The 23,386-nt window shown below is 38.5% G+C and overlaps 1 protein-coding gene and 1 pseudogene across 1 annotated transcript in view; one reads left to right on the top strand and one right to left on the bottom strand.

Moving 5' to 3' along the window:
- ITGAM (integrin subunit alpha M) overlaps positions 1 to 23,386 on the bottom strand; it is a 45,324-nt gene that overhangs the window by 17,286 nt on the left and 4,652 nt on the right. Inside the window, exons 6-12 of the mRNA XM_017666245.3 lie at positions 18,975 to 19,105; positions 18,411 to 18,556; positions 17,527 to 17,680; positions 16,945 to 17,095; positions 16,250 to 16,323; positions 14,302 to 14,425; positions 13,872 to 14,014 (exon numbers count right to left, since the gene is read on the bottom strand). Of these exons, the coding sequence (XP_017521734.2) occupies positions 13,872 to 14,014; positions 14,302 to 14,425; positions 16,250 to 16,323; positions 16,945 to 17,095; positions 17,527 to 17,680; positions 18,411 to 18,556; positions 18,975 to 19,105 (923 nt within the window). The remainder of the gene's footprint in view (positions 1 to 13,871; positions 14,015 to 14,301; positions 14,426 to 16,249; positions 16,324 to 16,944; positions 17,096 to 17,526; positions 17,681 to 18,410; positions 18,557 to 18,974; positions 19,106 to 23,386) is intronic.
- LOC108400696 (prefoldin subunit 4 pseudogene) lies at positions 19,113 to 20,244 on the top strand (annotated as a pseudogene).

Raw genomic sequence — 23,386 nt, forward strand, 5'->3', positions numbered from 1 at the left:
GTGTATATGTACCACATCTTCTTTATACATTTATCTATTGATGGACACTTTGGTTGCTTTCATATCTTGGCTATTATAAGAAATGTGGCAATAACATAGGGGTTCATATAAATTTTGAATCAGATATTTTGTTTTATTTGGGTAAAATCCTAGAAGTAGACTCACTGGGTCATATGGCACTTCTACTTTCAGTTTTTTGAGGAACCTCCATACTGCTTTCCATAGAGGCTACACCAATTGACATTTCTACCAACAGTGGAGGAGGGTTCCCTTTTCTCCACAGCCTTGTCAACACTTGTTATTTCTTGTCTTTTGGATAGTGACCATTCTAACTGATGAAAGGTAATATCTCATTGTGGTTTTGATTTGCATTTCCCTGATGATTGGAAATGTGGGATATCTTTTCATTTGCCTGTTAGCCAGTTGAATCTCTTCTTTGGAAAAAATGTCCAGGTCCTCCACACATTTTTTAAATCAGGTTTTTTATTTGTTGGTGTTGAGTCATATGAGTTCTTTATATATTTTGGATGCTAACCCCTTTTGAATAAATAGTTTACAAATATATTCTCCCATATTGAAGGTTGCCTTTTTGTTCAGTTGATGGTGTCTTTTGCTGTACAGAAGCTTTTAGCTTAATGTATTCCCACTTGTTATTTTTTTTATTTTGCTTCCCTTGCCCAAAGAGGTGTGTCCAGGAAAAAATTGCTCATGCTTATGTTCAAGAGATTTTTGCCAATATTTTCTTCTAAGAGCTTTATGGTTTCATGTCTTACATTCAGGCTTTAATCCATTCTGAATTCATTTTTCTATATATAGAGAGATAGTAATTCAGTTTCATTCTCCTGCATGTAGCTGTCCAATTCTCCCAACACCAGTAATTGAAGAGGGTGGCTTTTCCCCATCATATATCCATGGCTCCTTTATCATACATTAACTAGCCATATATCCGTGGGTTTATATCTGAGCTCTCTATTTTGTACCATTGATCTACATGTCTATTCTAGTGCCAGACCATACCATTTTGATTACTATAGCTTTGTAGTATAGTTTGAAGTCAGGGAACCTAATACCCCCAGCATAGTTCTTTCTCATGATCGCTTTGACTGTTTTGGATCTTTTGTAGTTCCATATAAATTTTAGGATTATTTGCTGTAGCTCATTGAAAAACGTCATTAGTATTTTGATAGGAATTGCATTGAATCTGTAAATTGCTGTGGGGAGGATAGCCATATTGACAATATTATCCTCCAATCCATGAACATGAGACAAATTTCCATTTATTGATGTCTTCTTTAATTTATCTCATCAATATCTTACAGTTTTCAGAGTACAGATCTTTCACCTCCTTGGCTAGGTTTATTTCTAGGTATTTAATGCTTTTTGATGCAATTATAAATGGAATTGTTTTCCTGATTTCTCTTTCTGTGAGTTCACTGAATCCAGTCATTAGTTCTAAGTTTTTGGTAGAGTCTTTAGGGTTTCTGTATATAGAATCATGTCATCTGCAAATAGTGACAGTTTTGCTTCAACCTTACCAATTTGGATGCCTTTTATTTGTTTATCTTGTCTGATTGCCATAGTTAGGACCCCCAGTACTATGCTGAATAAAAGTAATAAGAGTGGACATCTTTATCTTGTTCCTGATCTTAGAGGAAAAGCTTTCAGATTTTTGCCATTGAACATGATGTTAACTGTGGGTTTTTCATATATGACCTTTATTATGTTGGAGTACTTTCCCTCTATGCCCACTTTGTTGGGAGATTTTATCATAAATGTATGGTGAATTTTGTCAAATGCTTTTTCAGCATCTATTGAGATGATTGTGTAGTTATTATACTTCTTTTTGTTAATGTGATGTATGACATTGATTGATTTATGAATATCATGCATCCCTGGTATAAATCCCACTTGGTCATGATGAATGAAGCATTTTTAAAATTTGGTTTGCTAATATCTTATTAAGGATTTTTGCATCTATGTTCATCAGGGATACTGGTCTAGAATTCTCTCTTTTTTTTGTAGTATCTCTCTGGTCTTACTTAGAGGGTTGCTGGCCTCATAGGATGAGTTTGGAAGTATTCCCTCCTCTTCAACATTTTGGAACACTTTAAGAAGGATGGGTATTAGCTCTTCTTTAAATGTTTGGTAAAATTCAGCTATGACCCCATCTGGTACTGGGTTTTGTTTGTTGGGAGTTTTTTTTATTACCAGTTCAATTTCGTTGCTGGCAATTGGTCTGTGCAGATTTTCTGTTTCTTTCTGGGTCAGTCTTGGAAGGTTATACTTTTCTAGGAATTTGTCCATTTCTTCTAGGTTGTCCAATTTATTGGCACATAATATTTAATAAAATTCTCTAATAATTCTTTGTATTTCTGTGGTATCTGTTATGACTATTACTTTTTTGTTTCTGATTTGATTATTTGTGTACTCACTCTTCTTGATAAGTCTGGCTAGGAGGTTGCTAGTTCTTAGTTTTGTTTATTTTTTCTATTACTTTATTCTTCCCTATTTTATTTAATTCTGATCTTATCTTTATTATGTCCCTCCTTCCACTAACTTTGGGTTTCATTTGTTCTTCATTTACTAGTTTCTTTAATTGTCAGTTTAGACTGTTTATTGGGATTAATCTTGCATCTTGAAGTAGACCTGTATTGTTATGTACTTGCCTGTGTACTCTTAGAACTGCTTTTGCAGCATACAACAAAATTTGAACTATCATATTTTCATTTTAATATGTCTCCATGTATTGCTTGATTTCTACTTTGATTTGTTCATTGGTCCATTGATTATTTAGAAGCATGGTGTTTAGCCTCCATGTGTTTGTAGGCATTTTCATTTTCTTCATGTAATTTGTTTTTAGTTTCATATCATTGTTGTCTGAGGAGTTGCTTGATGTAATTTCAATCTTTTTTGAATTTATGAGTCGCTTTTTGTGGCCCAATATGTGGCCTATCCTGGAGAATGCTCCATGTACACTTAAGAAAAATGTGTATCCTGCTGCTTTGGGGTGGATGTTCTATATGTATCTATTAAGTGCTTATGGTCTAATGTGTTGTTCAGTGCTTCTGTTTCTTTATTTATTTTCTGTCTGGTTTATCTGTCTCTGGATGTAAATAGTATGTTAAAGTCTCCTCATATGAATGAGTTGCAGTCTATTTCCCCCTTTAATTCTGTTTTATATATTTTGGTGCTCCTTTGTTGAGTGCATAGATATTTACCATGGTTATATATCCTCTTGTTGGACTGAGCCCTTTATCATTATGTAATGTCTTTCTTTGTCTCTTGCTACTTTCTTTGTTTTGAACTCTATTTTATTTGATACAAATACTGCATTACTCCTGCTTTTTTCTCCTTATTATTTGCATGAAATATCCTTTTCCATCCCTTCACTTTCACTCTGTGAATGTCTGGGTCTGAAATGAGTTTCTTGTAGGCAGCAGATAGATGGGTCTTGTTTTTTTACCCATTCTGCCACTCTATATTTTTTGATTGGTGCATTCAGTCTATTTACATTTATGGGAATTTTTGATAGGTACATACTTATTGCCATTTTATTAATTGTTTTCTGATTGTTTTTATAGTTCCTCTCTATTCCTTTCTTCCTCTCTTATACTCTTCTCCTGTTATTTGATGGTTTTCTTTAGTGATGTGATTAGATTTCTCTTTTTTAATTTTTTGTGTATCTAATATAGGCTTTAAGTTTGTGGTTACCATAAGGTTCAAGGATTGCTTTCTAACTATGTAACAGACTATATTAACTTGATGATTGCTCTATTTCAAGCACAACCTAAAAGTACTTCTTTTCTTTTCTTCTTCCTCCTCTGCATTTTATGTATCATGTCATAATCTCCATTTTTTGTGTATCCCTTGACTGATTTTGTGTATTATTGGTTTTACTACTATTGTTTTGTTTTGTTCTAATTTCATACTTGCTTGGTAAGTAATTGGTCTACTACCTTTACTGAGAGATTATTTTCACTGGTGAAAACCATTTAGGCTTAAGAACATTTCCATCTACAGAAGTCTCTTTAATATATCCTATAATGCTGGTTTACTGGTTGTAAATTCCTTCAGCCTTTGTTTATCTGGGAAAGTTTTAATCTCTGATTCAAATTTGAATGATAATCTTGCTGGGTAGAGGATTCTTAGTTGAAGGTCCTTCTGTTTTAGTACACTAAATATATGATTCCACTCCCTTCTGACCCAAAAAGTTTCTGCTGAGAAGTCTGCTGATAGCTTGATGGGGTTTCCCTTATAAGTAATCTTTTTTCTCTTACTGGCTGCTTTCAATACCCTCTCCTTATCCTTAATCTTTGTCCTTTTAATTGTCACATGGCTTGGTGTTGTCTTCCTGGGATTCCTTTTGTTAGGGGCTTTCTCACTTCCAGGACCAGGGTGTCTATTTCATTTCCCAGATTAGGGAAGGTTTCAGCAATTATTTCTTCAAAGAGACTTTCTACCTGGTTGACTCTCTATTCCCTTCTGGCACCCCATTATGCATACATTGTTTTGTTTGGAGTTGTCACACAACTATCTTAGCAGTCTTTTATTCCTAGAGATTCTTTCTTCTCTCTGTTCCTCAGCTTCATTGTTTTCCTCTTCTCTAATTTCCATCTCATTGATTGTCTCCTCTACTTGTGGCAGTCTATTTTTCATTCCCTCCATTGTATATTTCATTTCAGTTTCTGCAGTCCTCAGCTCTTAGTGGCTCTTTTTCAGCTTTTCTATCTTTGTTGAAGTCCTTCCGGGATCATCTGTGCTTTCCATAGATCAGTGAACATATTTATGACTATTACATTGAAATCTTTATGAAGAAGATTGGTGATATCCATTTAATTTAGCCCTTTCTCTGGTATTTTATCCTGTACTTTTATTTAGAACACATTCTTCTGCCTCCTCATTTTGTCAGGGTTTCTGCTTTCTTCCTTTTTATTAGATATATCTGCTATGCTTCCTCGTCTAGAGTGTAATGGCTTATGAAGAAGGCATCCTGTGGTACCCAGAAACTTCAGACTCTTTACTCTCCAATGCCAGTTCTCTTTTGCAGTGGAATCATAGTTGCTGTTGGTGGGCTATGGGCAGGGCTGCCTTTCTGACTGTCTGCCAGCAGTGGTATATCTCAGTCCCCTGTGGATAGCAGTTCACTTCAACCAGCTCTTTGTGAGTTGAGTGGAGATGTTTCTGCTAGGATCATTGTGGGCAGAGTAGCCCTCCACCTGCCTTACATAAATGGTAATGGTAGTACAGCTGGGCTAAAAGGGTGGGTGGGGCAGTTGGGCAGCTCTGGGGCAGGCTTGCGGTAATTGGGCACTCAGTTGCGCAGTTCTACAACATGGTGGCAGGGTGCCCTATGGCAGAGCACGTGGCCACAGGGCATGTGGTTGCATGGCAGCAGGTCATGCAAATGTGCAGCACCATGTGGGCAGCCCACAAGGAAAAAGGAGTGCTTGGAGATGGTTCCCAGAGGTACATCCCCAGTTGGACTGAGATAGAGCTGAGAAAAATGAGAAAGTCTCCCTCTGCCTGCCAGGCAGCAAAGTTTGACACTGCTGGGCTTAGAGGGCTGGGCAGATGGTCAGGTGAGCAGGAAGGTGTGCAAAGAAGCACCTTGGGGCGGAGCCACCTGTTAAGAGAATGTAGTGTTTGGGGCTCCCACAAGGGCCCAAACTGTTGGGCTGAGGAAGGGCTAAGGAAGTGTCATCCACCTGCCCTTTTTCCTGTGGAGAGAGCTTTGTCCAACCCTCACCCCTCTAGCACCCTTCCCACTGTTGGTAAATCTTTCAAACTGCTGTCTTTCTTTTGGGTCTCAGCAGGACCAATGGAATGTTCCTGTCCTCCACAAGTGGCTGGGTTCTCAGCCTCTCAGAGTGCTCCAACTCTCTCCAGTGTCCAGCCCCATTAATCACCAAAGCCCAGTGCAATGTGAACTTGTGTTCCCAGAGCAGATCTCCACAGCCAGTTGTGCAGAGTTCCTGACCACTTATTTCCTGATCACTCCATTCCTCTTCCTCCCATTTGTGGAATGGAATTGGGGAAGAACTTGAGTCCTGATTGATCATGGTTCTGCCACTTTACCCTTCTCTGTGTGGTCTTCTCTTCTTCCCCAGGTGTAGGCAGTCTGTTCTGAAGTCTTCAGGTTGTTTGCAGAGTTATTTGTATTTGCTGTAGGTGCTTCCTTGGTGTGGGGGGATGAGGTTTCCATCTTGCCTTCCTACTCTGCCATCTTGTTCCCCCACCCCCAAAACTATAAGACATTGAGGAAAGAAATTGAAAAATGAATGGAAAGCTTTTCCATGTTCATATATAGGAATAATTAATATTGTCAAAATGGCCATACTGCCCAAAGCAATTTACAGATTCAGTGCAACCCCCATCAAAATGCCAGTGGCATTTTTCACTGAACTACAGCAACTCATCCTAAAATTTCTATGGAACCACAAAATACCCCAAATGGCCCAATCTTGAGAAAGGAGAAAAAAGCTGGGCTATCATGCTCCCTATTTTCAAACTACACTACAAAGCTACAGTAATTCAAAATAGTGTGGTTATGGTACAAGAACAGATACACAGACCAATGGAACAAAAGAAAGAGCCCAGAAATAAACCACATATACATGGTTAATTAATATGTGACAAAGGAGGCAAGAATATACAATGGGGAAAAGACAGCCTCTTAGGTAAAAGGTGTTGGAAAAACTAGACAGATACATACAAAAGAATGAAACTGGATCAGTCTTACAATATACACAAAAAGAAGCTCAAAATGGATTAAAGATCTAAATATAAGACATGAAACCATAAAATTCCTAGAAGAAAACATAGGCAGTAAATGCTTGAACATCAGCATTAGTATTTTTCTCTGGACGAGTCTCCCAGGCAGGGGAAACAAAAGCAAAAATATACAAGTGAGACTACATCAAACTAAAAACCGTCTGCACAGCAAAGGAAACCATCAACAAAATGAAATGGCAATGTGTATGATATAATATATTTTCAAATAATATATTTAATAAGGGCTAATATCCAAAATACAGAAAGAACTTATGTAACTCAACATCAAAATAAATAATAATCTGATTAAATAATGGGCAGAGGACCTGAATAGACATTTTTCCAAAGAAGACGTGCAGATGGCCAACAGATACGTGAAATGCTTAACATCTCTAATCATCAGGGAAATGCAAATCAAAACCACAATTAGGTATCACCTCTCACCAGTCAGAATGTCTCCTATCCAAAAAACAAGAAATAACAAGGGTTGGCAAAGATGTGGAGAAAAGGAAACCCTCATACATTGCTGGTGGGATTTCAAACTGGTGCAACCAGTATGGAAAGCAGTGTGTAGGTTTCTCAAAAACCTAAAAATAGAAATACCATATGATCCAGCAATTCTACATCTAGGAATTTGCCTGAAGAAAACAAAATCACTAATCTGAAATTACTATGCACTCCTATGTTTATCACAGCATTTTTTAGAATAGCCAAAATATAGAAGCAACCTAAATGTCCATCAATAGATAAACGGATAAAAATTAATGTTTTAGAGTCCATGAATAAGTGAAATTCTATGGCATTTGTCTTTCTCTACCTGGCTTATTTCACTCATCATAATATGCACTAGGTCGAATAAATGTTGTTGCAAAAATATACAAGCGAGACTACATCAAACTTGTTCAACCATTAAAAATAATGAAATACCCATTTGTGACAAATTGGAGAGACCATGAGGGCATTACACTAAATTAAATAAGTTGAACAGAGAAAGGCAATTAGCATATGATTTCTCTTATATGTGGATTCTAAAAAACAAAACAAATGAACAAACAAACAATATTGACATATAAACACAAAGAACAGACTGGTGGTTGCCACAGGGGATGGGTTGTGGGGGTGGATGAACTACATGAGGGGGGAACAAAACTTGTAAGAATGTTTTATATCTTGATTTGGGTGCTTTTTACATGAGTATATATAGACATGTCAAAATTCATCAAGTTGTACACTAAGATTCATGAATTTTATTGTATGTACCTCAATATAAAAACATTTAAAAGAAATTAAAGGAGATACCCATAAATGGAAACACATCCTGTGCTCATGGATAAGAAGAATTAATATTGTTAAAATGGCCATCCTGCCTAATGCAATCTACAGATTCAATGCAATCCCTATCAAAATACCAGCCAACAGCATTCTTCAACGAACTAGAGCAAATAGTTCTAAAATTCATATGGAACCATAAAAAACCCTGAATAGCCAAAACAATTCTGAGAAGGAAGGATAAAGCTGGGGGGATTATGCTCCAAGACTTCAAGCTCTACTACAAAGCCACAGTAATCAAAACCATTTGGTATTGGCACAAGAACAGACCCATAGACTAATAGAGCAGACTAGAGAGCCTAGATATAAACCCGAGCATATATAGTCAATTAATATATGACAAAGGAGCCATGGACATACAATGGGGAAAAGACAGCCTCTTCAACAGCTGGCATTGGCAAAACTAGACAGCTACATGCAAGAGAATGAAACTGGATTATTGTCTAACCTCATACACAAAAGTAAACTCAAAATGGATCAAAGACCCGAATGTAAGTCATGAAACCATAAAGCTCTTAGAGGAAAACATAGGCAAAAATCTCTTGAATATAAACATGAGCAACTTTTTCCTTGAACGCATCTCCTTGGGCAAGGGAAACAAAATAAAAAATGAAATGGGGCTATGTTATGCTAAAAAGCTTCTGTACAGCAAAGGACACTATCAGCAGAACAAAAAGGCATCCTACAGTATGGGAGAATATACTTATAAATGACATATCTGACAAGGAGTTAACATCAAAAATATATAAAGAACTCACACACCTCAACACTCAAAAAGCAAATACCCTATTAAAAAATGAACAGAGGATATTAACAGACAGTTCTTCAAAGAAGAAATTCAAATGGCCAACAGGCACATGAAAAGATGCTCCACATCACTAAAATATCAGGGAAATGCAAATTAAAACCATAATGAGATATCACCTCACACCAGTTAGGATGGTCAACAGAGAAAAGACAAACAACAAATGTTGGCAAGGATGTGGAGAAAGGGGAACCCTCCTACACTGCTGGTGGGAATGTAAATTTGTTCAACCATTGTGGACAGCAGTGCGGAGGTTCCTCAGAAAGCTCAAAATAGAAATACCATTTGACCCAGGAATTTCACTCCTAGGAATTTACACTAAGAATGCAGCAGCCCAGTTTCAAAAAGACATATGCACTCCTATGTTTATCGCAGCACTATTTACGATAGCCAAGAAATGGAAGCAACCTAAGTGTCCATCAGTAGATGAATGGATAAAGAAGATGTGGTACATATACAGAACGGAATATTATTCAGCCACAGAAGAAAACAAATCCTACCATTTGCAACATGGATGGAGCTAGAGGGTATTATGCTCAGTGAAATAAGCCAGGTGGAGAAAGACAAGTATCAAATGATTTCACTCATCTGTGGAGCATAAGAACAAAGAAAAACTGAAGGAACAAAACAGCAGCAGAATCACAGAACCCAAGAATGGACTAACAGTTGCCAAATGGAAAGGGACTGGGAGAGTCAGTGGGAAGAGAGGGAAAAGGGGAATAAGGGGCATTACGATTAGCACACATAATGTAGGGGACGGCACAGAGAAGGCAGTATAGCACAGAGAAGACAAGTAGTGACTATAGGATCTTACTACCCTGATAGACAGTGACTGTAATGGTATGTGGGGGGGACTTGATAATGGGAAGAATCTAGTAACCACAATGTTGCTCATGTAATTGTATATTAATGATGCCAAAATTAAATAAATAATAAATAAATAAATAAAAATACTGCAATATAAAAAAAATTTTAAAGAAGAAATAAAGTTTTCAAGGTTTGTTCATGTTGTAGCATATACCAAGACTTCATTCTTGAAGTACAACATAGAGAATATAACCAACATTATTGTAATATCCTGGTATGGTACCAGGGGATAACTACACTTTCTGTGGCAAACATTCAGTAATGTATGTAATTATCAAGTCACATTATTATCTGAAACCAATATAATATTGTATATGAACTATATCCAATAAATAAATAAATAATAATTCATTCTTCTTATGGCTAAATAATATTACATTGCATGGATAAATCACATTTTGTTTATTCATAAGTTGATGGACATTTAAGTTCTTTCCACTTTTTGCTTATTATGCATAATGCTGCTATGAAAATTCATGTCTGAGTTTTTGTTTGAACACCTGTTTTCACTTTGGGGGAGGAATGGAATGCCTAGGAATGGAATTTCTGGGTTATATGGTAAGGCTATATTTAACTTTTTGAGGAACTGCTAACTTGTGTTCCAAAATGGCTATATTATTTTACATTCCCACCAGCAATATATGAGGGTTCTAGTTTCTCCACATCCTCATGAATATTTGTTATTTATTCATTTGTTTAATAGTCATTCTAGTGGTATATCTCTCTTATCATTTTTATTTTCATTTCCTTAATATCAACTTTTCTCTGAACATCTTTTCATGTGCCTTTTGGCCATTTGTATATCTTTTCTGGAGAAATGTCTATTTAAATCCTTTGCTCATTTTAAAATTAGATTATTTGTCTTTTTATTGTTGAGTTGTAGGAGTTCTTTATATATTCTAAATACCAGACCTTAATCAGCCATATGACATATAAATAGCTTCTCCCATTCTTTTCATTTTCTTGACAGTGTCCTTTGATGGTCAGAAATTTTTAACTTGATGAAGTCCAATTTTGTCCTTGTTACTTGTGCTTATGGTTGTCATATCTAAGAAATCATTGCTAGATCTAAGGTTACAAAAATTCACCTCTTATTCCTTCTAAGAGGTTTATAGCTTTGGTTCTTACATTTAGGTATTTGACCCATAATGAGTTAATTTTTGTATATTCTGAGATAGACATGCAAATTTATTCTTTTGCATGTGGATATCCAGTTGTCCCAGCATCATTTGTTGAAAAGATTATTTTTCCCCATTAAATGAACCTTTATCAAAAATCATATGACCATAGATATATGGGTTTATTTCTGGACTCTCAACTCTATTCCATTATCTGTAAGTCTATCTGCATGCCAATACCACACTGTCTTGATGACTATAGCTTTGTGGTAAGTTTTGAAATTGGGAAATGTGAGTCCTCCAACTTCATTCTTCTTTTTCAAGATTATTTATTCTGGGTGCTGTACATTTCCATGTGAACTTTAGAATCAGCCCTGCATTCCTGGGATAAACCATCTTTGGTCATAATGTATTATTCTTTTTTTGGATTGCTGGATTCAATATTGTTGAGAATTTTTAAATCATTATTGGATAATATTGGTCTTTAGTCAACAAAAGGCCTTAAACTGAAGACTGACATAAACAGTTTCTCATTTAGAAAGTTCACTCTCGCACTATAGATTAGAGGAAGGCAACATGGGCCTCCATGAGACCAGTTAGGAACTATAGCTAGATCCACAGGAAAGGTAATGATGGCCTGGGCCAGTAGAAATGGAAGGAGTAACACCATCAACAAAACAAAAAGGCAACCTACAATATGGGAGAATATATTCATAATAACTCATAAATGATTCACCCAATAAAGGGTTAACATCTGTACTATATGCCTCAACACCAAATAAACAAATAACCTGATTTAAAAATGGGCAGAGGAGCTGAGCAGACCATTTTCCAAATGAGAAATCAATATGGCCAACAGCCACATGAAAAGATGCTTCACGTAACTAATCATCAGGGAAATGCAAATCAAAACCACAATAAGATATTGCCTCACACTGGTTAGAATGGCCACTATCCAAAAGACAAGAAATAACAAGTGTTGGTGAGGATGTGGGGGAAAAGGAACCCTCCTACACAGTTGGTGGGAATGTCAACTGGTGCAGCAATTGGAAAGCATTATGGAGGTTCCTCAAAAAACTGAAAATAGAAATACCATTTGACCCAGCAACTGCACTTCTAGAAATTTACCTGAAGGAAACAAAATCTCTAATTTTAAAAGATATATACACCCCTGTGTTTATCACCACATGATTTACAATAGCCAAGATAAGGGAGCAACCAAAGTGCCTATCAATACACAAATGGATAAAGAAGATGTGGTACATATACACATGGAATATTATTCAGGCATAAAAAAGAAAAAAATCCTGACATTTGCAACACAGATGGACCTAGAGGATATTATGCTGAATGAAATAAGCCAGGTGGAGAAAGACAAATCCATAGGGTTTCACTTATTTGTGGAATCTGAAAACAAAACAAAATGAACAAAACAGCAGTAGACTCAGACACTGAGAAGAAATTGGTGGTTACCAAGAGATTGGGGTGCATGGGTGGGATAGGTGAGGGGGATAAAGAGGCAAAAAAATTCTCAATCATAATACAAATTAGTCATGGGGATGAAAGCACAACATAGAGAATATAGTCAATGGTTCTGTAACATCATTCTGTGTTGACAGTAACTGCACTGACTGGGGTGAGCATTTAATAATGTGTGTAACTGTTGAATCACTGCACTGTATGCTTGAAACCAATATAATATTGTATATCAACTATACTTCAATTAAAAAATGAAATGGAGGGAGTAGATATGAGATGAATCTGTTTCCTATCCTTCTTCCCAGTGTTTTCTCCTACTCCCTCTACCCCAAATTATGTACACTCTGAACTCTGTCTCATGCTCTTACCTCCTCTGGCCCTTTTTCTTTCCCCACTCTTCACTTTTCTAGTTCTTCTACCTTAACTTTCACTTCTTCCAGGAAGCTTTCCCTAATGTCTTGTGTGGGTGCCCATCCCAACTGCTCTCATAACATCCCAATTGTCCCAGTTTTCAGTATGTACCACCTTGACTGTAATCTGCATGTGTAATACCTGTGTGTGGTGGGGAGTGACCAGCCAGCCTTCCCCGTGTGACCCTAGACCATACACACAAAACAGAGAAGTAGCATCACATCCATACCTGACCTCCTGGAATCACCCTACACATTCCTTCCCACCCCACCCTTTGTATGTGCCAGAAACTGAAGCCATCCACAGTGAATGTGTGTTGGCAAAACTTATGTAAAGACCGCATGAAGAATTTGACTACTGACAAAGAATGATGACAAGCTGTTCAGGTATCAGAACAAACTGGTTTCATCCATATATGATGCATTCATTGCAGGCCAAAGAGAACCACTGGCAAAAATTAAAGGAATACACACAGAACTGGAGGCACAATATCATGTGAGCAATCCTATTTCAGGGATTTTCAAGGATAATTTTGACTGGAGATTTTTGCCTCACACACCATATAAGATGCAACCACATTGCTTTTGGCAATAGTCAAAATATTGAATTTTTAGGACTGCTCAGGCATGAACAAGGGGCTTACCTAGAATAGGTCCTACAAGTTCCCTGAGGTCCCCTGCCTGACCTCATGGTTGCTGGATCATGGGGAAATTCAAAGAGTACTAGGAAAGGGGCCAGAGTGAGTGGGGGAGGCACCTAAGGGAAACAGATATTTATTGACAGATATGGAATTATTTCAATATATTAATAACTAGTATGGCTATACTGGTTATGTACTGGTCAAATACGAGCTCTGTGTACAGGTAGACTTGTAGAGAGCTCTGTACTAGTTAAGTGCTGTTCATTGTTTTACAAAACTGAGAACAAATTCTCAAATGCAAAACTGATCCCATGAATCTCCAGCTCAAAGCTCTCTGAAGGCTCTTTTACAAAATTGCCATGTGTGGCACCTGGAGATGCCTATCCTGAAATCTCTCAGCCCCCAAGATTCCTCTGTTTGTACATTCATGCACCACATGCTCTGCACTCACCTGGCTGCCCTTGATAACTGTGTTGGTCTCCCAGGCACCAGCATTCTCTCTGAACATCACCACCAGGCCAGTGTGCTGATATCGAGGCGCTCCCAGAACCAGGCTTTGCACCCGGCTCCGCAAGATGACTTCAGCAGCATAACCTGAAGATGGTGATCTAAGAGGATATGTGCTGTCCCATGCAGACCCTGCCCCCTCTAGAAGGTCTATCCCTTGAGTAGGGGCAATGGGGCATTTCCCAGACTTGTTAAGTTGGAGTAACTGGACCCTGCACTATATTCCTCTTTGGCAAATAATTAAGATATAATTTTGAAATTTTAGTATTGAAAGCTATCCCAAGAGCCTATGAAAGATCCAGTGACATCTACAATAGTTGAGTTATACCATATTCTTACCCCTTGTTAAGAGTAATCCTGCCCTCTCCACTTACCCAAGTAAGCATCACTCATGTCTGAGGCTACCCTGTTGATGAAGGTGAATTTATTCTTTGACTTATGTAGAAAGGCACCACCAGACCAGTCAAAGCTCCCCACAGCACCCAGCAAGAGGCCATTCTGGAAAAGAAGGTAGAACAGGATTCAGCAATCTAAAGCTTCAATGCAACGTTTGTATTTAACTACAAAAGACCCTGAATAACTAAAGCAATTTTGAGAAAGAAGAACAAAGGTGGAGGCATCATGCTTTCTGATTTCAAACTATGTTTCAAGGTTATCATAATCAAACAGTATGGGACTGACATGAAAATAAACACAAAAATCAGTGGAACAGATAATATAGCCCAGAAATAAAGCCATGCATTTATTTCAGAGCCAAGAACATACAGTGGGGAAAGGACAGTCTCTTCAATAAATGGTTTTGAGAGAACTGGACAGCTACATGCAAAAGAATTAAACTGGACCACACTGTCATATACCACTCACAAAACTCAATTCAAAGTGGATTAAACACTTGAACATAGACCAGAAACCATAAAATTCCAAGTAGAAAACAGCTCCTTGACATTGGTCAAGGGGATGATGTTTTGGATTTGGCAACAAAAGCAAAGGCAACAAAAGCAAAACTAAACAAGAAAGACATCAAACCAAAAAACTGCACAGCAAAGCAAATCATCAACAAAATGAAAAGGCAACCTATAAAATGGAGAAAATATTTGCAAATCATGTATCTAATAAGAGGTTAATATAAAAAATATAAAAATCTCATACGACTCAAATAGCAAAAAAAAGAACAACCCAATTTAAAAAATGGACAGATCTGAAATGACATTTTTCCAAAGAAGACATACAGATGGCCAAAAGGCACATGGAAAAAGTGCTCAGTGTCACTAATAATCAGGGAAATGCAAACAAAACCATAATGAGAAGTCACTTCACACCTGTTAGAACAGCTTCATCAAAAAGACAAGAAATAACAGGTGTTGAAAAGGGAACCCTGGTGAACTATTAGTGGGAATTTAAATTGGCACAGTCACTGGAAAACTGTGGAATTTCCTCAAAAATTAAAAATAGAACTACCATATGACCCAGTAATTCCACTTCTGGGCATTAATTTCACTTTCTGTCAGTGAAAACACTAACTCAAGAAAATATCTGCCCCTTCATGTTCATTACAACATTATTTACATAGCCAAGACATGGCAACAACCTAAGTGTCCACTGACACATGAATGGATAAAGAAAATGTGGTATCTATATATACAGATATAGATATAGATGTAGATATAGATATAGATATATAGATATAATATTATTCAACCATAAAAAAAGAAGGAAATCCTGCCACTTGTGACAATGTGGATGGACCGTGAGGAAGTCAGAGAAAGACAAGTACTGTGTGATCTCACTTACAAGTGGTATCTAAAACAAAACCAAAAATAAGTGAACTCACAGACACGGAGAACCCAGATTGGTAGTTGCTGAAGGAGACAGTTGGGGTGTGGATGAAATGTGTGAAGGGGGTCAAAAGGTACAAACTTCCAGATATAAAATAAATGAATTCTGGGGTTATAATGTACAGTGTGGCAACTATAGTTAATAATACTGTATTGTGTGTTTGAAAATTGCTAAGAGAATAAATTTTAGAAGTTCTCATCACAAGAAAAAAAATTGTAACTGTGTGACATGATGGAATTAACTAGACATATTGTGGTGATCTTTTCACAATATATGCACATATATTGAATTATTATATTGTACACCTGAAGCTAAAATCATGACTTATGTCCATTATATCTCAATAAAAAAGAAAGAAAAACAGGACTGACAAAGAAGGGAGAAGAGACCACTACTGCCCATTAAAGAAGTACCCTCAATAGAGAAAAGCCCCCAAACCCTTGTGCATCTTTCTTCTTTTCCCTCACATTTACTAAAACCACTTACAGAGGTGATGGCAGCACTGAAGCCTTCCTGAGACATCTCATACTCAAAGGAGCTGGTACTTCCTGTATGAGTACCTGTGGGGAGGAAAACTTTTTACATTAAAGAAAGCAAGAAAGCCCAGACTAGGTGCCAGAAACTCAAATGCTGTGGTAGCCAGACAAAAGAGATTCAGATGGGAGCTATGTTGAACTAGAAAGCATATGACCCTTTTGAAAGGATGGTGGCTACTCAGCTCCAGCTACTCTTTGCCAAGTGGGAATGGGGTTCTCAAGGTGTCTCATATACCAACTTTTCAAATGAAGCCATAAATCCAGACTGTACATGAACCTTTCCCCAATTTTTAAATTATTTTTGTCAACAAACATTTATTGAGCACCCTCTATGTACCAAGCACTATTCTAGGCACTGGAGATACAAACAAATAAATGTTGGCAACACATCCTATTTTTTGGAAAAGTACCATATGGGATTTGGCTCCCTTCACCTCCAATTTTTCAGCCTATAGCCAAGACTTGCCGAGTTATAGATAAAATTCTAGGTCCTTCAATTTCAAAGGAACTGGAGGAAGTGGAGAGGGTTAATGCTGAGTGTCAGGATACAAAGGGTTAGGAAGTTCTAATTTCTAGAGAGAAAAACATGTTTTGGGTGAAGGCCTGCCTCTGGAGCTGCTTCAAGAATAGAGAACCTTAGCTCACCCTCAATTGCAAAGATCTTTTCCTGAAGCTGATTCTGAATGGTCTTCAGAGCTTCAAAGTTATTCACCCGAAACACATGATCACGAACTGGCTTGGATGCAATGATATTAAGCTCTTGGCGGGATCTCAAACTGTTAAAGGCATCTCCCACCTGTTACCAAGGAACAGAGGCCAAATCAAACACTCTCTGGGGGTAGTAGTCTCATCCAGCAAAGAAAATTCTGCAGGAAAAGAATCTGAAACAATATGAAATGAGGGATTGCACTAGAAAGCCTCTGGGACAGGGCTGCCAAATGTAGTAAAGCAAGTAAAACATCTGATTACAAACTCATGAATGAGCCTAGCCAAGATCATAAAAAGTGCTGAGCTGATCTACAGACTCACTTACTGTTTTAAGCCACTGAATTTTGGGATAGTTTGTTACATGGCATCATCATGACAACAGTTCACTGATACAGGTGCATATATGGGGTATTGCAGTGACATCTGCCGTTTTGATTTCATTGATATTTGCAAATTCAAGGGAGGGTGTATCCAAGCAGAAACCTTCCACAGAAGCATTCAGAGAGCCACATATCCTACCCCAATGACATAGCGAATGACCCCCGCTTTCTCTGCTTCAGGGATGACATCCTCATACTCTAAGGGATCGCCAAACTTTTCTCCATCTGTGATGACAACTAGGATCTTAAGGGCATTCTCCCGGGCTCCACTGCTGCTGTGAAACAGTTCTCTTCTGTCCAGGGAAGAGGAGGGAAAAGTCAAATGCAAGCGGAGATACTTTTAGTTTGGGAAGGAACATCAGCAGTCACAGACTCAGGTGCAGCCAGGCACTGTCTAGGAGGAGCTTGGGCTCTGCTGAGGCAAACACTAAGATGTGGCTGCTCCAAGACCTGGGAAGACAACAGGAGAGGGGAAAAAAGTGGAGGGAAAGGATGCCTTTACTGCCTTTATATACTTTTGCATAAGTTGATTTTTTTAACTGAGTATTATTCCTTTTAAATTAAAAAAATTTTAATAGGCTTAACTGGGCCCGCATCAAACCTTCCTGGTTCTTTGCAGGGGCTCCCTTGCTCATCTTCCCAAACTTTTGTCCCAGCTCCCACCCTCATCTTTACAAATACGCACACAAAAATCAAAGCAAACTTTCCAAAACAAGTGGTGATGTCTCCCCACTGCTTAAAACCTTCAATAGATCTCAGTGACTTTTAAGTTGCCTTTAATGATTTGGCCTCAACTTATCTTTCTAGCCTCCCTCCAGCCTTCCCATCACTTTCCACTTTTACTTCCACCTTTACTCACAATTTATATTTCATAAACACATCATGCCCAATCTCTTGTCCACACCTTTACCCCTGCTATTCCTTCTGTTAGAAATCCCTGCCTGAACAACTCTCCTCACTCTGCAAACCCAGCTAAAAATATCACCTCCTCCTTCTACCCTAAGCAAAGAGGGAAGAACTTACATTACTTTGAGGATTCCTGTGGCAGTATGTGTCCTTCCAAGCAGCTGTTTTATTGGCCTCACCAGCGATCCTGGGTTAGGGTTTTTCTTGAAATCACTGAAGGTGAAATGAGTCTGGAATTCTTCAGAGTACTGCATCAAAGAGAACTGGGAACAGGTACCTGGCATTACACTGGAGAAGGTGCTCTCCACCCTCTTAACCATCTGCCAGCAACACCTAAATCAATCTTGAAACACTGCCACCTCCAAATCCCTCCAAATTTTGCACTGCCCAATCCTTCTGCCTCACCAGGACAGAAATCTGCCATCAGATCTCTCTCCTCAGTAGTAGAACTCAGCCAGACATAGCACATGGATTTCATCCCCTATGCCAACTTTCCTGAGGGCTAGAACAATGCTGTGGCTGCGTCCAAACAAAGCAGGAAAGATAATTATGAAAGAAAACCATGATCAATTGGCAATTTGGCAGTCTGCAATAGAAATAGGAGAGAAAAGTGGTGGCCTGGTTGGCATGTATTTGCCATTCTTATGTGGGCTGTCCTCTAACCTACTCATTGACCCTCACCAAGGTTTTAGACTTTTTAAATTGACTCATCACAGTTGAGACAAACTCCTTCATCCGCTGAAAGTCATTCGGGATGATGCTACCAGAGCCATCAATCAAGAAGGCGATGTCACTCTCTTGCTGAGGGCACTCTGGGGAAAGGAAAAAAGAGCACGAATTGATTAATCTCTAGAGACTTGGGGTACATTTTTTGCATGTCATCTCTCTGCTGAGAAATGAGAATAAAAAGTAAACAAGATGCAACTTATGCTCCAAGCTAAATTAAAACACGGACATGGTCCCAAGATGGCAGCCACCACGAAGAAGACAGCTGCAGAGGTCAATGTTACTTTTGAAAAGCAACAAAATATAAACAAATTTTCACAGAATACAAGTAGAATCACATAGCTGAAGGAAGAAACAAAAGAAAAACTAAACAACTCCAAAATTTAGAAGATGCTTGAAGGACATGCTTGCAGATGACTGCTTAATGATACTTAATTGAATTGGTCATATTTTCATTATTATTCTCAAGAATAAATTCAAGAAATGTTAAAAGAAGCAAAGAAATTTTCAAGAAGAAACTGACACCTTAGAATCCAGAGTGAAATCAATTCAACAGTTCTTAGCAGATCTGAAAGCTCAGTTATATGCAAAATTTGGGAGCAGCAAAAACCTTAGAGCTAGCAAAAGTTAAACATTTTGCAATACTTTTTAAAATGTGCTTAATAAACTCGAATGTTGTTCAAAATGATTTTTTAAATGGACAAAGGTGTATGGAAAATATGGTTAATTCTGCTCAAGGGAGTCAAGGAAAATGGCCATATTACAGTTACCTCATGAAGAATGAGAAATAATTTGCCAGAAATACAAAGGCAGAAATAGTTTACAGGAAAAAAAGGAATAACACATATAAAGGTATGCCCCAAATCCATTTGCTACCCTCCTCCAGTCAGCTTTGTGGCCTGAGATGTCAGCCTACATGGACCACATCAACAGGGCTCCCTCTGGCTTCTAGTTGGATTTACCCAATTAAGAGCCTCAACAGAAGAGTGGAAAGAGGGAGGAGAGTGAAAGTAGAGTATTCTCCCTTCAGCCTCCTCCCTGCAAGGTTACTTTGGGCCAGCTAGGCCCATCAACAGTTCACTGCTCCTCTCAAGGGGCCACATGACTCTTTCCCTTTCCAGATTCTGGTGACTTCTCCCTCCCCTTGTCTCATCAGCCTAGGGTAGTAACAGCTCTACTGCTACTCACCCTAGATTTCTGCACCATCTTGTAGTTTCCTTAGACCCTACCACACCTTTATTAGTCCCTTTGTAAATAAACCCTCCTCAAATTATGAAAATTGGAGTGTGCTGTCTATTCCAGTTAAGACCTTGACTGATACAAAGGGGATAGGCCTAAAATGATTCTGGCAGGACCAAGGGATGGAAATGGCACTCTGAGGGTAAATCTATGTTACGGGATTGAGATGAGGCTATGGCATTAAGCAGAGAACAGTTGGGAAGAGCCTCTCTAATCCAAAAAGCAGTTTGACTTTATCCTTTAGGCAGTGGGAGCCATAGAAGGTGCTTAGAAAGGGAAGTAAAATGATCTGTTTTATGTTTTAGAAAGATTGCCTAGCAGTGAAGAGTTTCTAGCAGCTCTATTCATGATTGACAAACATCAGAAACAACCCAAACATCCTTCCATGAGCAAGTGGATGAATTAGTGAATGGGACTGGTAACTCATGCAATGGAATACTACTCAGCAATAAAAAGGAAAGAACAACTGGTACACACAACAACATGCATTATGCTACTGAAAGAAGTCAATCTCAAAAGGTTACAATTCCATTTATGTAGCATTCTTGAAAAGACAAACTATACACAGTGATGGAGAACAAATCAGTGGGTGCCAGGGACTAGGGGTGATGGGAAGGAGGCAAGTAACTATTAAGGGATAGCATGAAGGATTTTTAAAGGGGTGATAGAGTTCTTTTGTATCCTGTTCATGTTTACATAAATCTATACATATCTTAAGTTTGTGACACAAAGTGAGAGTATAGGTATGTAGGTGTTTATAAATACATGGAGTAGCACCAGAGGAAGACATAAGAAACTGGTGATGTGACTGCCTCCCAGGAAAGAAACAGAAGGCTAGGGATCCAAGAGGGAGACATTTTTACAGTATATCCTTTAGTGGCTTTTGAATTTTGAACCAACTGCATGTATTATCTATTTTTAAAGAAATGAAAAAATTTTTAAAGAAGAGTTTTGAAGTTCTGAGAGTGAGGACTTTAGAGAAAAATTGGTGATGTGGGGAACTGAAGTCACAGATTTGGATATGATAAGGCAGGAAGAACACATGGACAAGAATAGAAGCTGTGACCCAGTACTCCTAGGTAGGTGAGGAGGACAGCCTGGAGATGAAGCTTAGCATAAGCCCTCAGTAGAGGGATAAGCAAGAGAGAAAGGGGAGGAGAGGAGAGACAGGAAGGACAGGGGAGAGAGGGAGAGGGAAGAGAAGAAAGGAAGAGATAATTTGAAGCCAAGGTGTTTGGGGAAGAAAGAAGATCTGCAGGTCACTTCAGAAAAAGTGAGTGAACATGAGGATAAAAAGAGATTTTGCATTTAGTTATTCACAGATGTCATTCTTGCAAATCTATAGATCTGCAAGATCTATTTGATGGGTGGCCAGATGCCAGATACCAGAAGGTGAAGAATCAATGACATGGGGGAAATGGAGACAAGAAGAGGGAACCATTTCAAGAATTTTGGTGGTGAAGTGCAGGAGAGACGGCAGAGGATGGGGAGGAAACCAGGGAGAGGGAAGGCTATTTTATTGCAGTCAATTTTAGGGATTGATTGTTTTTGAGATATGGGTAGCATGAACATGTTTACATTCAAAGGAGGGGGAGAAATTTAAGAAGATGATTGAAGATGTGGGCTTCGGAATTGGTGATGTGAGAAAGCTTCAAGAGACCAGATGGAAGAATTCCTCATGAAAAGGTAGAAAGACAGGACTTCCTCTAAAACTAGTAAGACATTGGTACCACTGTGGAAATTTGAAGAAGGAGAAGAGGGGAGTTGAGGGCATTCATGCCCTGACAGCTGTGGTTTTCTTTGTGAAGGAGGGAAAGTTATCCATTGAAAGCAAACTACAAAGGACATAGCTTTAAAAAAATCTATAAAAAGAAGACATACCTGCCCATGGTTCCAGAACCAACTTGGAGACAAGCAAAAAGCCCAGCAATAAAGAAATCAGTGGCAGAGAGCAGCTTGAAAAAAGATTCATTCACTGACTCATTCTTTTTCAATCGACAAGTATTTTGGGAACAAGGATATAGTAGGCAGTCACCATAATGGTCCCCAAGATTCTCACCTCCTGGTAATAACACTTACATCCCTCTCTCTTGAGCATGAGCTGTACTTTTGATTCACTTCAAAGGAATACATTACAGTAAAAGTAATGAGCTGTTACTTCTGAAATTAGATGACAAAAAGACTGTGACTTCTGTCTTGGATGCTTACTCTCTCTTGCTGTCTCAGTCCCTTGTCACTCACTCTGAGGGAAACCAGCAGCTCATGGAAATGAAGTGCTCTATGGCCCATGTGATAAGCAACTGAGGGAAACCTCCGGCCAGTAAGGACTCAGGCCCTCAGTCCAACAACCTTGTAATTGAGCTTGGAAGTGAATCTTCCTGTAGTCAAGCCTTCAGATGAGAACACAGCCCTGGTTTAACAGCTTAACTTTAATCTCATGGGGCAGAGGCACCCAGCTAAGCCATGCATAGATTCCTGATTCATAGAAACTGTAACATAATTAATGTTTGTTATTTTTAGCTGCTAAGTTCAGGGGCAATTTTTTAAGCAGCAATAGAGGCAAGAGTGTAGAACCATGAAAAAGCTAGACAACATCCCTGCTATCATGGAACCTCCATTCCAGAGGAAAGGACAGATAAGAAACAAGTAGAATATAAATAGATATGAAATGGTGAAATAGGATGAGGTGGTAGGGAGTAATGGTGGGAATAATTAAACAGGCTACTCAAGGAAGGTCTCTTTGAAGAGGTGACATTTGAGCTGAGATGACAATAATGGGTTGTCAGCTGAAATCTGGAGAAAGAGCATGCTAGGCTAAAGGAGTAGTATGTGCAAATGCCCTGAGACAAGAGCAGCTTGATGTGATTCTTGGAGAAGAAAGGCAGCCAGAGTGGTCATACCTAGAAGGGATGAGAAAGAAGCTGGAGAGGTGGAAAGGAGCCACACCATCTAGAGCCTCAAAGGCTATGGCCAGGAGAACAGGTACTTACTCTAAGAACAATGGTTGGAACATCATCTCAAAAAGATGAGTAGCTATAGCAGGACTTTTCTTAAACTGAAAGACCTAACATCTCCCCCCAGCTTCTCTCTATTGGAACTCTGTTCCCTCACCCTTCTGCACCTAGACC

The sequence above is a fragment of the Manis javanica genome, chromosome 10 (assembly GCF_040802235.1).
Source record: "Manis javanica isolate MJ-LG chromosome 10, MJ_LKY, whole genome shotgun sequence".
Lineage (NCBI taxonomy): Eukaryota > Metazoa > Chordata > Mammalia > Pholidota > Manidae > Manis > Manis javanica.